At 51.0% G+C, this 16,411-nt stretch overlaps 2 protein-coding genes across 2 annotated transcripts in view; both read right to left on the minus strand.

Moving 5' to 3' along the window:
• Positions 1–8,351, minus strand: part of vps13c (vacuolar protein sorting 13 homolog C) — a gene marked incomplete at its 3' end in the record, with an annotated part of 43,347 nt that extends 34,996 nt beyond the window's left edge. Inside the window, exons 1-5 of the mRNA XM_084012548.1 lie at positions 8,108–8,351; positions 3,386–3,429; positions 2,400–2,442; positions 1,771–1,866; positions 699–731 (exon numbers count right to left, since the gene is read on the minus strand). Coding sequence (XP_083868674.1) covers positions 699–731; positions 1,771–1,866; positions 2,400–2,442; positions 3,386–3,429; positions 8,108–8,207 — 316 coding nt within the window. The remainder of the gene's footprint in view (positions 1–698; positions 732–1,770; positions 1,867–2,399; positions 2,443–3,385; positions 3,430–8,107) is intronic.
• Positions 8,352–10,127: 1,776 nt separating this feature from the next.
• On the minus strand, positions 10,128–16,011 carry galr1b (galanin receptor 1b; the record flags this gene model as incomplete). The annotated part of the gene is made up of 3 exons (XM_084012559.1): positions 10,128–10,717; positions 15,077–15,142; positions 15,325–16,011. The coding sequence occupies 3 exons, from the start codon at positions 16,009–16,011 to the stop codon at positions 10,400–10,402; spliced, it is 1,071 nt and encodes a 356-aa protein (XP_083868685.1). The 3' UTR covers positions 10,128–10,399.
• Positions 16,012–16,411: the final 400 nt, after the last annotated feature.

Raw genomic sequence — 16,411 nt, forward strand, 5'->3', positions numbered from 1 at the left:
GACGCGGTCATCTTCGGCACGTTGGTCGACAGAAGTTTTATAAGCAGGAAATGACATCATAAACTCGTGTTTACGATGTTAAACATTTAAGAAATTATATTTCCCACAATGAATTGCTCGGGAAGTCGCGTTGCAAGAGGCTTCACTGCGTGGAGCCGAATCTGAATTCATGGGATTCCTGAATGGACCCTCTGCTGCTTGGTTCCCGTGGTGCTGACACACCGAGGTGCCGATCCTGTTGGTTCTTAGCCTCCGGTTCCTCGCGGGCCTCCACCCTGCTCGGGTTTGGCACATTAGCTTATGAGTAGGAAGGAAGGAATTAAGATTTCAAGACAAGCTGTTTCAGAAACCAGTAAATCAGGTCAGACCCATGAAGGCAATCCCCGATTAGAAACCAGCTAAGTCTACATGACGTCATCGCTGGACTAAAAAAAAGGGTTCAACATGAGAAGGAGGTGACAGAGAGGAACACGGGGCTGCACGATGTGGTTTCACCGATCCATCGAGTCTCTACGATGTCAACGTTTGTCTCTGCAGTCTCCTTCGGATGACAACAGAGCACTTATTATTATTTTCATTCATATAATAATCAGAATAATAGTTCTATATCATGTGGACGTCGTGCAGCCCCGACAGGAAGCACAGAGACCGGCTGGGACCTGAACTTGAACCACCACCTCTGAACCTCGGCGTCTTACCGTTATATGGACACGTTTGCAGCTGAGATCCAGCTGGAACAAACACACATCATAAAAAACATACTGTCAACTCTACATGTCGGTCATGTTCAAGCTCCGTCTCCAGACCAGACCAGCCAATCAGCCGACTCCGTTCACTGGCTAGAATCTAATTAGGTTGGTACTATCATAACAAGCATCCTGATAAGTGAGAACTGGTCCCGGCGAGGGGCCAGACTAAGAGCTAATACAGAGCTCTTATAGAGGCAACTTCAGAAGAAGGCTCATGAGTCTGGTGGCTGGACCTCCATCCGAGGGGCTAGATGTGGCTCCGCCAAAGATATGCTCGAGCCAAATGCCTTGCGGGTCCAAGATCTTCCAGGCTAGAAATTTAAGGATGTTCCCAATTGGTGGCAGTCATAGTCATTGGTGACTTTAAGCTACATTGATTGGGACTAGGGACATGGATGACCTCTGAACAAGGCTTCTTGCAGACCTGGTAAACCCAAACATGTAGTGAGGCCCCTATCTACAAAGTCTTCAACTTCAACAAGATGGTTCTTCACTTCACAAGCTGAAGGAGTCAGCAGTCCGGTATTAAGAGGTCGGAAGGACTGCAGCTTCTTTAGTTGCTGAGGAATAATGGGAGGCCATGGAGAAGAACTTTCAGTCAGTCTCAAAAAGGTTCTGAAAAAATGTCTTAGAACCAGGGAAGACCTAGAACAGCCTCATGTGGGAATACCTCAGGGTCCTCGTCGGTCAGAACTACTGCCAGGTGAGAGGCCAGACTTCCTCCTTGGGGCTCAATCTGGCTCACTCCATGTGCCCAATGCCTTGTGGGTCGGCCACCTGGCCAGAAACCTTGCTGGATATAAGGGTTCAGGATGTTGGTGGAAGTGGAAGAACTTGGTGACCTTGAGCTACATAGACTGGATGTACAGCTAGTGGCTAGTGAGAGGGATGTCTGGGCTACTTTGCTTGATTGGCTGATCTGGTGATGGGAGATAATATGTCAACAGACTGAGTGCTCTCATCAGAGTTTCTACTCGGGAGTGTCTGAATACTGTTAATATCCGTTTAAACCGTCACTCACTGGCTCCAGGGACGACCAGCAGGTACAGACCGTCCAACGTGGCAACCACGGCATCGTTGTAGAGATTCTTCCAGGGAATCTTCAACGTCAGCTTCCCTAAGAACCAAAGAGACAACCAGCAGCTGTGGGAGGTGGGTCTTGGTCTTGGTCTCAGTTCAGGTGGTCTTGACTACAACACTAAGTGTGTGTGTGTGTTTTGTAGATATAAATACACACACACACACACTTACATCCTCCTTTATTTACTGGTTAGGTCTCAGGGACCCTGTTAAGTCTGACTGTTAAAGTGGTCTATAAGCAATCAAATGTCCTTCTTGTGTTTTCAGGGAGAATTAAATGGTCTCTCGTTGTTTCATAACGTTGTTTCATAACTTTGTGTCATAACTTCCCTCATTAGATGTGAACAGCTGTCTACTTCCAGAGTACAACACTTTCAGTTTCCTTTGTGGCTCTAAAAGTAGCCTTCCGCCATCTAGTGGACCAACGAGGTACTGACAGTCGGGTAGATTCAATTAAAAACCGGTATTGTCTTGGTAATATATAAAGCTACTTATTGTTTTACATTGTTCATAAATGACATCTCATTATTAAATTATGTATTATGTCACATCATTAGTTTCAGAACTCACCAATCTGCCCGGCCTTTACTTTGAATGGAACATTAAACTCACTCTGAAACACAAACACACATTTTAATATCGGGATTTTTACAGATTTTACACATGAAAAAAATCATTTCTTCTGTCTTTCATAAACTGACTGATTATTCAGTAAATCTTAAAAATACAGAAGAAATAATGAGATTAATGACCGGAGACGATCACCTTTATGTGCATCTCTTACGTGGAACGTAGAGATGCAACGATACTCATATCAGATACTGGATATTGATCCATCTGGTATCAGATACCATTATTTTAATAAATAACAATGCAGTACATTTATCTCTGTGGATTAATTTGTGATATTTTGGTTTTAGTCAAAATATAAAGTCTGACGTCATCCTATACATTCAAGAATGAGCCCAGTGTCTGCCACACAGTGAGGCAGCTTATTGATTTAACACTGAAGTCCAGATCAATACTCCGTATCAGCCAATACCCACAGACCAGGTACCGGTATCAGGACCAATCACTGCATCTCTACATTAACAACACTACAGGAACACTCTCCACGATGACATCACGGGTAGAGGACCAATCAGAAACACTACATGATGACATCACGGGTAGAGGACCTATCAGAAACACTACATGATGACATCACGGGTAGAGGACCTATCAGAAACACTACATGATGACATCACGGGTAGAGGACCTATCAGAAACACTACACGATGACATCACGGGTAGAGGACCTATCAGAAACACTACATGATGACATCACGGGTAGAGGACCTATCAGAAACACTACATGATGACATCACGGGTAGAGGACCTATCAGAAACACTACATGATGACATCACGGGTAGAGGACCAATCAGAAACACTATATGATGACATCACTGGTAGAGGACCTATCAGAAACACTACATGATGACATCACTGGTAAAGGACCTATCAGAAACACTCTACATGATGACATCACAGGTAGGAGGCGGAGCTTTAAACTCACCAAAGCGTTCTCCTTCACTTTCAGGTTCTCGAGTACAACATTTCCTGCAGAGACACAGAAGAGAACCAAGTTAATGTATTGACGTTACACAAACTAATTAATACACTTTAAACAACACATACTCATTGATAGCCAGTAATACACATCAGTGGTGTAAAATCTACATTTTTACATTTTTTTCATACACCACTATTTTTAATTTTCAAAAATGAATCCAAACAATACATTTAGTAATTTTAAACTCTAAAACAAACAGCTATTAAACCCTGGATCTGTGTACCCTATACAACACCTTTATATATACTCTGACCTGGTATTGATCTCTTATTGTTGTACATGTTTACCATGCTGTCTGATTATTGTTGAACAAAAGGTTAAACATCATTAAAAAGAAAAAACAGAGGTCAACCAGCTTCGAGTCCCCCCCACCCCCTTACACAGCAGGAGGACCACCAGACCCCCCCACCCCCTTACACAGCAGGAGGACCACCAGACCCCCCCCCACCCCCTTACACAGCAGGAGGACCACCAGACCCCCCCACCCCCTGACACAGCAGGAGGACCACCAGACCCCCCCACCCCCTTACACAGCAGGAGGACCACCAGACCCCCACCCCCCACCCCCTTACACAGCAGGAGGACCACCAGACCCCCCCACCCCCTTACACAGCAGGAGGACCACCAGACCCCCCCACCCCCTTACACAGCAGGAGGACCACCAGACCCCCCACCCCCTTAAACAGCAGGAGGACCACCAGACCCCCCCCCCCACCCCCTTACACAGCAGGAGGACCACCAGACCCCCCCACCCCCTTACACAGCAGGAGGACCACCAGACCCCCCACCCCCTTAAACAGCAGGAGGACCACCAGACCCCCCCACCCCCTGACACAGCAGGAGGACCACCAGACCCCCCCACCCCCTTACACAGCAGGAGGACCACCAGACCCCCACCCCCACCCCCTTACACAGCAGGAGGACCACCAGACCCCCCCACCCCCTTACACAGCAGGAGGACCACCAGACCCCCCCACCCCCTTACACAGCAGGAGGACCACCAGACCCCCCACCCCCTTAAACAGCAGGAGGACCACCAGACCCCCCCCCCCACCCCCTTACACAGCAGGAGGACCACCAGACCCCCCCACCCCCTTACACAGCAGGAGGACCACCAGACCCCCCACCCCCTTAAACAGCAGGAGGACCACCAGACCCCCCCCCCCACCCCCTTACACAGCAGGAGGACCACCAGACCCCCCACCCCCTTACACAGCAGGAGGACCACCAGACCCCCCCACCCACCCCCTTACACAGTAGGAGGACCACCAGACCCCCCACCCCCTTACACAGCAGGAGGACCACCAGACCCCCCCCCCCTTACACAGCAGGAGGACCACCAGACCCCCCACCCCCTTACACAGCAGGAGGACCACCAGACCCCCCCACCCCCTTACACAGCAGGAGGACCACCAGACCCCCCCCCCCCTTACACAGCAGGAGGACCACCAGACCCCCCACCCCCTTACACAGCAGGAGGACCACCAGACCCCCCCACCCCCTTACACAGCAGGAGGACCACCAGACCCCCACCCCCTTACACAGCAGGAGGACCACCAGACCCCCCCCACCCCCTGACACAGCAGGAGGACCACCAGACCCCCAACCCCTTACACAGCAGGAGGACCACCAGACCCCCCCACCCCCTGACACAGCAGGAGGACCACCAGACCCCCCCCCACCCCCTGACACAGCAGGAGGACCACCAGACCCCCAACCCCTTACACAGCAGGAGGACCACCAGACCCCCCCACCCCCTGACACAGCAGGAGGACCACCAGACCCCCAACCACTTACACAGCAGGAGGACCACCAGACCCCCCAACCCCTTACACAGCAGGAGGACCACCAGACCCCCAACCCCTTATACAGCAGGAGGACCACCAGACCTCCCACCCCCTTACACAGCAGGAGGACCACCAGACCCCCACCCCCTTACACAGCAGGAGGACCACCAGACCCCCCCCCCCACCCCCTTACACAGCAGGAGGACCACCAGACCCCCCCACCCCCTTACACAGCAGGAGGACCACCAGACCCCCCCCACCCCCTGACACAGCAGGAGGACCACCAGACCCCCCCACCCCCTTACACAGCAGGAGGACCACCAGACCCCCCCCACCCCCTGACACAGCAGGAGGACCACCAGACCCCCAACCCCTTACACAGCAGGAGGACCACCAGACCCCCCCCACCCCCTGACACAGCAGGAGGACCACCAGACCCCCAACCCCTTACACAGCAGGAGGACCACCAGACCGACCCCACCCCCTGACACAGCAGGAGGACCACCAGACCCCCCAACCCCTTACACAGCAGGAGGACCACCAGACCCCCAACCCCTTACACAGCAGGAAGACCACCAGACCCCCCACCCCCTTACACAGCAGGAGGACCACCAGACCCCCCCACCCCCTGACACAGCAGGAGGACCACCAGACCCCCAACCCCTTACACAGCAGGAGGACCACCAGACCCCCAACCCCTTACACAGCAGGAGGACCACCAGACCGACCCCACCCCCTGACACAGCAGGAGGACCACCAGACCCCCAACCCCTTACACAGCAGGAAGACCACCAGACCCCCCCACCCCCTTACACAGCAGGAGGACCACCAGACCCCCCCACCCCCTGACACAGCAGGAGGACCACCAGACCCCCCCCCCCCCACCCCCTTACACAGCAGGAGGACCACCAGACCCCCAACCCCTTACACAGCAGGACCACCAGACCCCCCCCACCCCCTGACACAGCAGGAGGACCACCAGACCCCCCCAACCCCTTACACAGCAGGAAGACCACCAGACCCCCCACCCCCTTACACAGCAGGAGGACCACCAGACCCCCCCACCCCCTGACACAGCAGGAGGACCACCAGACCCCTAACCCCTTACACAGCAGGAGGACCACCAGACCCCCCAACCCCTTACACAGCAGGAGGACCACCAGACCTCCCACCCCCTTACACAGCAGGAGGACCACCAGACCCCCCACCCCCTTACACAGCAGGAGGACCACCAGACCCCCCCCCCCCCCCCCACCCCCTGACACAGCAGGAGGACCACCAGACCCCCAACCCCTTACACAGCAGGAAGACCACCAGACCGACCCCACCCCCTGACACAGCAGGAGGACCACCAGACCCCCAACCCCTTACACAGCAGGAAGACCACCAGACCCCCCACCCCCTTACACAGCAGGAGGACCACCAGACCCCCCCACCCCCTGACACAGCAGGAGGACCACCAGACCCCCCCCCACCCCCTTACACAGCAGGAGGACCACCAGACCCCCACCCCCTTACACAGCAGGAGGACCACCAGACCCCCCCCCCACCCCCTGACACAGCAGGAGGACCACCAGACCCCCAACCCCTTACACAGCAGGAGGACCACCAGACCGACCCCACCCCCTGACACAGCAGGAGGACCACCAGACCCCCAACCCCTTACACAGCAGGAAGACCACCAGACCCCCCACCCCCTTACACAGCAGGAGGACCACCAGACCCCCCCACCCCCTGACACAGCAGGAGGACCACCAGACCCCCCCCCACCCCCTTACACAGCAGGAGGACCACCAGACCCCCACCCCCTTACACAGCAGGAGGACCACCAGACCCCCCCCCACCCCCTGACACAGCAGGAGGACCACCAGACCCCCAACCCCTTACACAGCAGGAGGACCACCAGACCCCCCCAACCCCTTACACAGCAGGAAGACCACCAGACCCCCCACCCCCTTACACAGCAGGAGGACCACCAGACCCCCCCACCCCCTGACACAGCAGGAGGACCACCAGACCCCCAACCCCTTACACAGCAGGAAGACCACCAGACCCCCCACCCCCTTACACAGCAGGAGGACCACCAGACCCCCCCACCCCCTGACACAGCAGGAGGACCACCAGACCCCTAACCCCTTACACAGCAGGAGGACCACCAGACCCCCCAACCCCTTACACAGCAGGAGGACCACCAGACCCCCAACCCCTTACATAGCAGGAGGACCACCAGACCCCCAACCCCTTACACAGCAGGAGGACCACCAGACCTCCCACCCCCTTACACAGCAGGAGGACCACCAGACCCCCACCCCCTTAATGGTCCCGCCCATAATGATCAGTCGCAGCTCGACGCCGTTTCGTTTCTGGACGTTCACGTGATACTGATCTGGGAGCGGTGAGGGAGGGGGAGTCTTGTTTACCCGATAACTGACGTCCTGGGACGGGTCGGATCACCGCGGCGCCCCGTTCGGACGCCTCGCAGCTCGGCGTCAGTGACAGATTCACGCCGGCGGCTGACGCTCGTCCCGTCGCCGCTAGCCGCTCTCCCATTCGGCGCTAACGCAAAGCGCCGACAGCCGCTCTGGTTCATGACAGTCGCGTTGATGTCGGTGGAGATGTGGCGGAGGGGCGGAGGGCTGCAGGTGAAGCTGTCACTAAAGTTAACGTGTCACGGGAACAAACGCGGACCGGCGTGTTGCGTTCACGCCGAAGTATAAAGCGCAGCCGCTTGTTTAGCACGAGACAGTGAGCCGTGTTGGAGGACGCGTTTTTATGCATTTAGAGAGGAGGTGGTTCAAAAGTGTGACGTTTCTAAGCGGAGTCCGGCGTCGCCTCGTCTGTCACCACGGTAGCTTCCTAGCTTAGCTGCTGAGCTCACCTCCCCAGATCCCGATCTTCAGCTGGGACTTGTCAAGGTTCTCCACGTAGTCTCCAATGAACCTGTTGAGCAGGTCGCTGACCAGGGACTCGAAGACCATGGCTGAAATCTCCGGTACTGGACCCTGCTGTGTGTGTGGGGTCACCGTCAGCCTCCACCCGATTTCCGGTTTTGCCGATGGGACGACACACGCATCTACTGTCTCTGGGATCGACTAGTGCTGTCTGCGTGTTGACAGTTCGACGCGAAAGAATCGATTACGTTTCCGGTCCGCGCGCCCGTTGAATGGAAATGACTTATCAAATTATTACTATTCTACTACGGGTGCTGGAAGTCCTTGAAAACCCTTGGATGTTTAGTTTTCAATGTCTGAAAGTGCTTGGATGTAGAATAAAGGTCTTGAAATGTGTGTTGTATGTGATGACATCTATGATAGAACAGAGAAAAGAAGATCTCCATATCTGAGGGACTGAAAACAGCATTTTCTGACATTTCTTTATGAAAAATGACTTTTGATGATGAACAGATGATGAAGATAGTTGGTGATTATATCCCCGCCCCCGCTTTTAAACCTTGTTTTAGGCCACTATGGCCATAGATATACATAATAAAGGCTTTATTATGTATATCTATGACTATGGACGTGTACGAAGGAAAACCTCCATGTTGATTGTTTGTTTGTTTACTTTAACAGTCGGCTGTTAAACGTGACGTCATCCGGGCGTTTACCAGGTTTGTGGAAAGTGACTCGAATGACTGTCTTCGTGGGGGCGGGGTCACGGGAAGGGGGCGGGGCCGATGTCAATCAGATTCGGATTGTGACCAGATTAATAAATCAGTCATAAATAATTAATATCAAATCAAGTCTATGATGCATTCACACACACACACACACACACACACACACACACACACACACACACACACACACACATACACACATACATATACACACACACATACATATACACACACACATATACACACACACACATATACACACACACACACATAAACAGACACATACGCACACATACATATACACACACACACACACACACACACACACACACACATACACATACACACATACATATACACACACACATACATATACACACACATACATATACACACACACACACACACACACACAATAAACAGACACATACACGCACATACATATACACACACATACATATACACACACACATATACACACATATACACACACACACACACACATAAACAGACACATACACACACATACATATACACACACACACACACACACACACACATATAGAGACTTCCCTGGACCTGGACCTCCTGGACCTGAAAACAGAACTCTACAGTCCTTCCCTTCTTAGTGGAACACTAATACAATCAAAAGTAGTTCACTGTGAAATCAGTAAAACATACAGCTGCTGCCTAACACCGGCTCTGGTTCAAAGCTGTTTACAGATCGCTGTGCTCCTATTGGTCAAAGTGACGGAAGAACAAGAAAATCAAACATGCTGGACTTCCTGTCAGGACGTGGTGAGGCTCCCAGACGCGGCGACACAGGGTATAGAGCCATGCATTCATCCTGGTTCTGGTCTGAGCTGCTGGGTTGGATCAGTCTCCCGGTCTGGATCAGGTATTCAAGTCACCGTCAGATACATTTACGTGACTATATAGTTGCTGTCCAGTGAAAACCGTCAACGTGAAACTGAGCACACAGATTAGAATAGAAAACATAATGTGTTTATTATAACAAATACAGAACAACATATATTCCACTGTTTCTTCATTGTTGGAGAACATTCTCCTGCTAAATTCAATAGGAATTATAAACTATGACTAGACGGCGGCTGTAAGTTTCCACGTAACTTTGCGGCAACTCGCTTGCTCTTGGGTGATGTTGGGACTGTGAAATCCATTGCCTTAGAAAATGATGAGCGTGTTCTTCTCCTGCTCAATGTGAAAACATGTCCTGAGATAACGTTTGTTATGATGTGAAACTATAAATACAATAGTATCAGATGTTTGCTTCATTTCTGAAATCGTGACTCTGTTCACGTATCAATGTCTCCTGCAGTGTTCAGTTATCAGTTATCAATAACTGTTCTATTACAATTGGTCGAGTGCAGGCTGTCCAGGGATTCAGTCAGCAGCCAATCACATGCTGGCTTGTTGTCACATGGCCCACATCCTACTGCAAAAGCTCCTCCACCAGCCTCTGATGTGTTCGGACGGACACAGCTCCCCTTTCGTCCTTCTTTCTCGTGTCTGATCACAATCCTTACTTCATCATATATTGGTGGTGGAGTGTGTGGTGGAGAAGTTCTCCATGCGGAAGCGAACCACCTTGGCTGTGGGCGGTGGCGGGTAGAGGAAGCGGCAGGTGAAAACCTGGCGACAGGCCTTGCGGAAGTTCTCAGACAAGAAGGCGTAGAGGACCGGGTTGATACAGGAGTTTCCATAAGAAAGGCAGTGGGAAACGATACGAAAGGCGAAGGAGGTGTCATTCAGGGGAAAGGTGCCGAACTCCACCCACATGGCGATTATGTGGTGGGGCATCCAGCATACTGTAAAGGCGCTGACGACCAGGATGACTGTCTGAGCCGTCTGCAGGACAACAGAAAGGAATGTTAGTCTCCCCAAACATAGTCCAGATACCCCCTAAATAGATCCCGATACTCCCCAACACTGCCAGGACCCTACCGAGATACAATCTGGACCCTCCCCAAATTGAGTCCGGATACACATCAAACACTGCCAAGGTGCTCCCCAGACACTGCCCACTTCCCAAGTGCAGTCTGGATACTTTTCAAATATAGTGTGGATACTCTCCAAATATAGTGTGGATACCTCCCAGATATAGTCTGGATACTTTTCAAATATAGTCTGGATACTTCCCAAATATAGTCTGGATACTCCCCAAATATAGTGTGGATACCCCCCAGATATAGTGTGGATACCCCCCAAATATAGTGTGGATATTCCCCAGATATAGTCTGGATACTCCCCAAATATAGTCTGGATACTCCCCAAATATAGTCTGGATACTTCCCAAATATAGTCTGGATACTCCCCAAATATAGTGTGGATACCCCCCAGATATAGTGTGGATACCCCCCAAATATAGTGTGGATACCCCCCAAATATAGTGTGGATATTCCCCAGATATATTCTGGATACTCCCCAAATATAGTCTGGATACTCCCCAAATATAGTCTGGATACTTCCCAAATATAGTCTGGATACTCCCCAAATATAGTGTGGATACCCCCCAGATATAGTGTGGATACCCCCCAAATATAGTGTGGATACCCCCCAAATATAGTGTGGATATTCCCCAGATATAGTCTGGATACTCCCCAAATATAGTCTGGATACTTCCCAAATATAGTCTGGATACTCCCCAAATATAGTGTGGATACCCCCCAGATATAGTGTGGATACCCCCCAAATATAGTGTGGATACCCCCCAAATATAGTGTGGATATTCCCCAGATATAGTCTGGATACTCCCCAAATATAGTCTGGATACTCCCCAAATATAGTCTGGATACTTCCCAAATATAGTCTGGATACCCCCCAAATATAGTGTGGATACCCCCCAAATATAGTGTGGATATTCCCCAGATATATTCTGGATACTCCCCAAATATAGTCTGGATACTCCCCAAATATAGTCTGGATACTTCCCAAATATAGTCTGGATACTCCCCAAATATAGTGTGGATACCCCCCAGATATAGTGTGGATACCCCCCAAATATAGTGTGGATATTCCCCAGATATAGTCTGGATACTCCCCAAATATGGTCTGGATACTCCCCAGATATAGTCTTGATACTTTGCAAATATAGTCTGGATACTCCCCAAATATAGTCTGGATACTCTCAAAATATAGTCTGGATACTTCCCAAATATAGTGTGTATACCCCCCAGATATAGTCTGGATACTTTGCAAATATAGTCTGGATACTCCCCAAATATAGTCTGGATACTCCCCAAACACAGCCTGGAGAAGCGGTAATGTCAATCCCCCACAGAATACTACAAGATAGCAGAAAATGATAGGCTTCATAAATATTACACCTTATGCAAACTTTTAAAATGTGTATCAGTTTTGAAGCTTGCACATTCATTGCACACGGAATCTACAGCACTTTAATCTGTTTATAGGTACATTTTCAGTTTTCAGATATCGTATGACCTAATTTACAATTTGCTTCTGTATATGCTGAACATTTATTAGAGAAGTTGCAATAAACTGATTCGGTCTAACGGTGCTATTGAGGACACTGACAGCAGTCTGCCACTAGGTGTCACTCTCCCTCCTTGCACCCCTCAGTAGCCGGCGAAGACTCACCAACATTCATTTGAGGAGAAGTGCTGATTTTATTTGGCACCTCTAATGTGGACGTATTTTATTGATTTCTTTAATTATTCGTCTGAATATGTCTCCAATGATATCTTTAAGGATTTTATTCCTTAGTCTTCCCTTTCCCTTACAGAGGTCATCACCGCATGAGGAGCTGTCCAGGAGTGAGTGCAGACATGACTCATCATTTTATGTGATTCAGGTGAGACAGCAACGTCTGCAATGAGGAAGGTGGGAACAGGTGTGTCAGGTGACGCGAGTCTGAGGGCGTGGAGTGGGCGGGTCAGGAAGTGAGCAGCGTCTGGAGATGTGAAGGACCGCCCACAACACCAAACAACCCAGAAGTCCTTGTGACATGTCTCTCCATCTAAAATGTCCTCACTTTTTAACGCACATAAAATGTGACCATTTGTTTTATATGATTTGGCTGCTTAATAAAGAATCATAGAAACTATCATCAGGATCTATTGTCAGAGTAAAGAAGTATTAATACATTGAAAGTACATAAAGTATGAAGATGTGTTTCCACAGAGTGTCTCTGTGGACGTTCATCTCTTTGACTCTGAGGGAATCTCCTCTATTCTTAGTCCTGCTGTCTAAATATTTACCCAGCAGCCTTTGTTCCTGCTCCGCTGAGCCGACGAGCTGCTGTAAACTGTCTGCAAACTGATCTGAGATCTGCTGTTACAGGACGTCTGTACACCGTCAACCATAGCATCCTTCTCCTCGCCTCGAATCCAGCCTCAACACACATCAGGACATTGATAAGCAACACAAGGCATCCCCCAGGGTTCGGTGCTTGGTCCTCTGCTGTTCATCCTCTACATCCATCCCTCCATTGTCTACCGTTTATCCTGTATTCAGGGTCACGGGGGGCTGGAACCGATCCCAGCTATCATTGGGCGAAGGCAGGGTACACCTGGACAGGTAACCAGTCTATCACAGGGCCAACATGTAGAGACAAACAACCATTCACGCTCACATTCACACCTACGGGACATTTAGAGTCACCGATGAACCTATCCCCATCCTGCATGTCTTTGGACTGTGAGAGGAAGCCGGAGAACCCGGAGAACCCGGAGAGAACCCACGCTTACACGGGGAGAACATGCAAACTCCACACAGAAGGAACCCGTGCCGACCCGGGAATCGAACCCGGGCCGACCCGGGAATCGAACCCGGGACTCTCTTGCTGTGAGGCGACAGTGCTACCCACTACACCACCGTGCAGCCCATCCCCTACATGGTAACCTCATACATCCTCATGGTCTCTTGGTACACTCAGGGCTCCAGACTAAGTACTAAAAAGTTCCCATAAACACTGGTCAAATCTTAACACATGCTGTAAATGACTTTTAACAGGAATAAAGTTTTTTTAATAAATCTTTTTATTTAAATCTCAACACAAAATCAAAATAACCTCAATTGTTTAAAAATTATTAAACCAGGTTAAAGGAGGTTAAACCAGGTTAGAGGAGGTTAAACCCGCTTAAACCAGGTAGACGAGGAGGTTAAACCAGGTTAGAGGAGGTTAAACCAGGGTGAACTAGATTAGAGGAGGTTAAACCCGGGTGAACTAGATTAGAGGAGGTTAAACCCGCTTAAACCAGGTAGACGAGGAGGTTAAACCAGGTTAGAGGAGGTTAAACCAGGGTGAACTAGATTAGAGGAGGTTAAACCCGGGTGAACTAGATTAGAGGAGGTTAAACCCGCTTAAACCAGGTAGACAAGGTTAAACCAGGTTAGAGGAGTTTAAACTAGGGTGAACTAGATTAGAGGAGGTTAAACCCAGGTGAACTAGATTAGAGGAGGTTAAACCCGCTTAAACCAGGTAGACGAGGTTAAACCAGGTTAGAGGAGGTTAAACCCGCTTAAACCAGGTAGACGAGGTTAAAACAGGTTTGAGGAGGTTAAACCAGGTTAGAGGAGGTTAAACCCACTTTAACCAGGTAGACGAGGTTTAACCAGGTTAGAGGAGGTTAAACCAGGTTAGAGGAGGTTAAACCCGCTTAAACCAGGTAGACGAGGTTTAACCAGGTTAGAGGAGGTTAAACCAGGTAGACAAGGTTAAACCAGGTTAGAGGAGGTTAAACCAGGTAGACGAGGTTTAACCAGGTTAGAGGAGGTTAAACCAGGTTAGAGGAGGTTAAACCCACTTAAACCAGGTAGACGAGGTTTAACCAGGTTAGAGGAGGTTAAACCAGGTTAGAGGAGGTTAAACCCGCTTAAACCAGGTAGACGAGGTTTAACCAGGTTAGAGGAGGTTAAACCAGGTAGACAAGGTTAAACCAGGTTAGAGGAGGTTAAACCAGGTAGACGAGGTTTAACCAGGTTAGAGGAGGTTAAACCAGGTTAGAGGAGGTTAAACCCGCTTAAACCAGGTAGACGAGGTTAAACCAGGTTAGAGGAGGTTAAACCCGCTTAAACCAGGTAGACGAGGTTAAAACAGGTTTGAGGAGGTTAAACCAGGTTAGAGGAGGTTAAACCCGCTTAAACCAGGTAGACGAGGTTTAACCAGGTTAGAGGAGGTTAAACCAGGTAGACGAGGTTAAACCAGGTTAGAGGAGGTTAAGAGGATGAAGAGGAAGAGTGCACCTTTCTTTTGGAGCGCTCGGACTTCTTGGACATGTTCTTCATCTTTTTATGAAGATGAAACAAAACCTGAAAAAGTACAAACCAACACTGTGAGTAGCTGATGCCAACAGACAGATATTATATAATACTAGAAGTACAGGAGTTGTTTTTCACGCAGACTGGTTTATGAGAACCATCGGGACTTTGGCCGCTTCGTGAGCCGGTTTACAGCCACGGGGAGTCAAACATTAGCCGGCAGGTGGACTGACCTTCGCGTAACAGCAGCTGATGAGCAGCAGCGGCAGCAGGTATCCGACCAGCAGCACGGCCACCTTGTAGGCGTGCCTGGACGGCCCGGACCACTGCTCCCAGCAGAAGGTGCTGTTAGGGGCGGCGGGGTGGCTGGTGAGGACCTGGTGCTGGGCCACCGGCACCGAGCACGCCAGAGACAGCGTCCAGATGGCGCAGACCCCGGCCAGCGCGTTCCTGCGGCTCCGGACGCACGGCGACCTCCTCGCGCGCACCACGGCCACGTAGCGGTCCGCGGACATGGCCACCAGCGTGAAGATGCTCACCAGCATGCTGACGGTGGAGAAGTAGTGGCCGAAGCTGCAGAGGAAGGCTCCGAACACCCAGTCCGGCAGGGAGTAGATGGTGGCCTGGAAGGGGACGCAGAAGAGGAGGAAGCTGAGGTCCGCCACGCTCAGGTTCAGGATGAAGATGTTGGTGGAGCCGCCGGAGCGCCTCCGTCCCCCGCCGCCTCCGCCGCCCTGCTTCAACCTCCCGATCACCACCATCACCAGAGAGTTCCCCACCACCCCCACCACGAAGATCAGCCCGAACACCACCGGCACGATCACCGCCTCCGGCCCGGGCCCGGACGCGCCGCCGCTCTGCGCCTCAGACCGGTTGGACTCCAGGAGTTCAGTCCAGCCGAAGGAGTTGTTTCCCGGCATGTTGGAGCTCCGCAGGGGGGGGGGGGGGAGGGGGTGCTCAGAGCAGCGGGAGAAGAAGACCGCGGCCGACTGACTGAAAGATCAGGTCCATGCCGGATCAAACACGTCCATCGGCGGAGTCCGGACCCTGCAGACTGCCGGGGACGCACGGCGAGTTGGAGAGAAGACTGGAGAGCACTATTTCCTGCGCGGGGCATTTCAAAGTAAAAGCACTTGAATGACTCTGTCTGACTGTGAGAATGAATGGAGAATGGAAGTCAGTTTCATACTCACGTTAACATTCACCTACTTTAAAGGCAGAGTGGCTCATTTGGAAAAAACACACATTTTGTCTTTGAATGCATCACCAAACCAACAATGTCCCGCCCCCCTGGCAGCTTCCTGTTACCTTCTCCGGCAG

Source organism: Eutrigla gurnardus (assembly GCF_963514095.1).
Source record: "Eutrigla gurnardus genome assembly, chromosome: 1".
Taxonomy (NCBI): domain Eukaryota; kingdom Metazoa; phylum Chordata; class Actinopteri; order Perciformes; family Triglidae; genus Eutrigla; species Eutrigla gurnardus.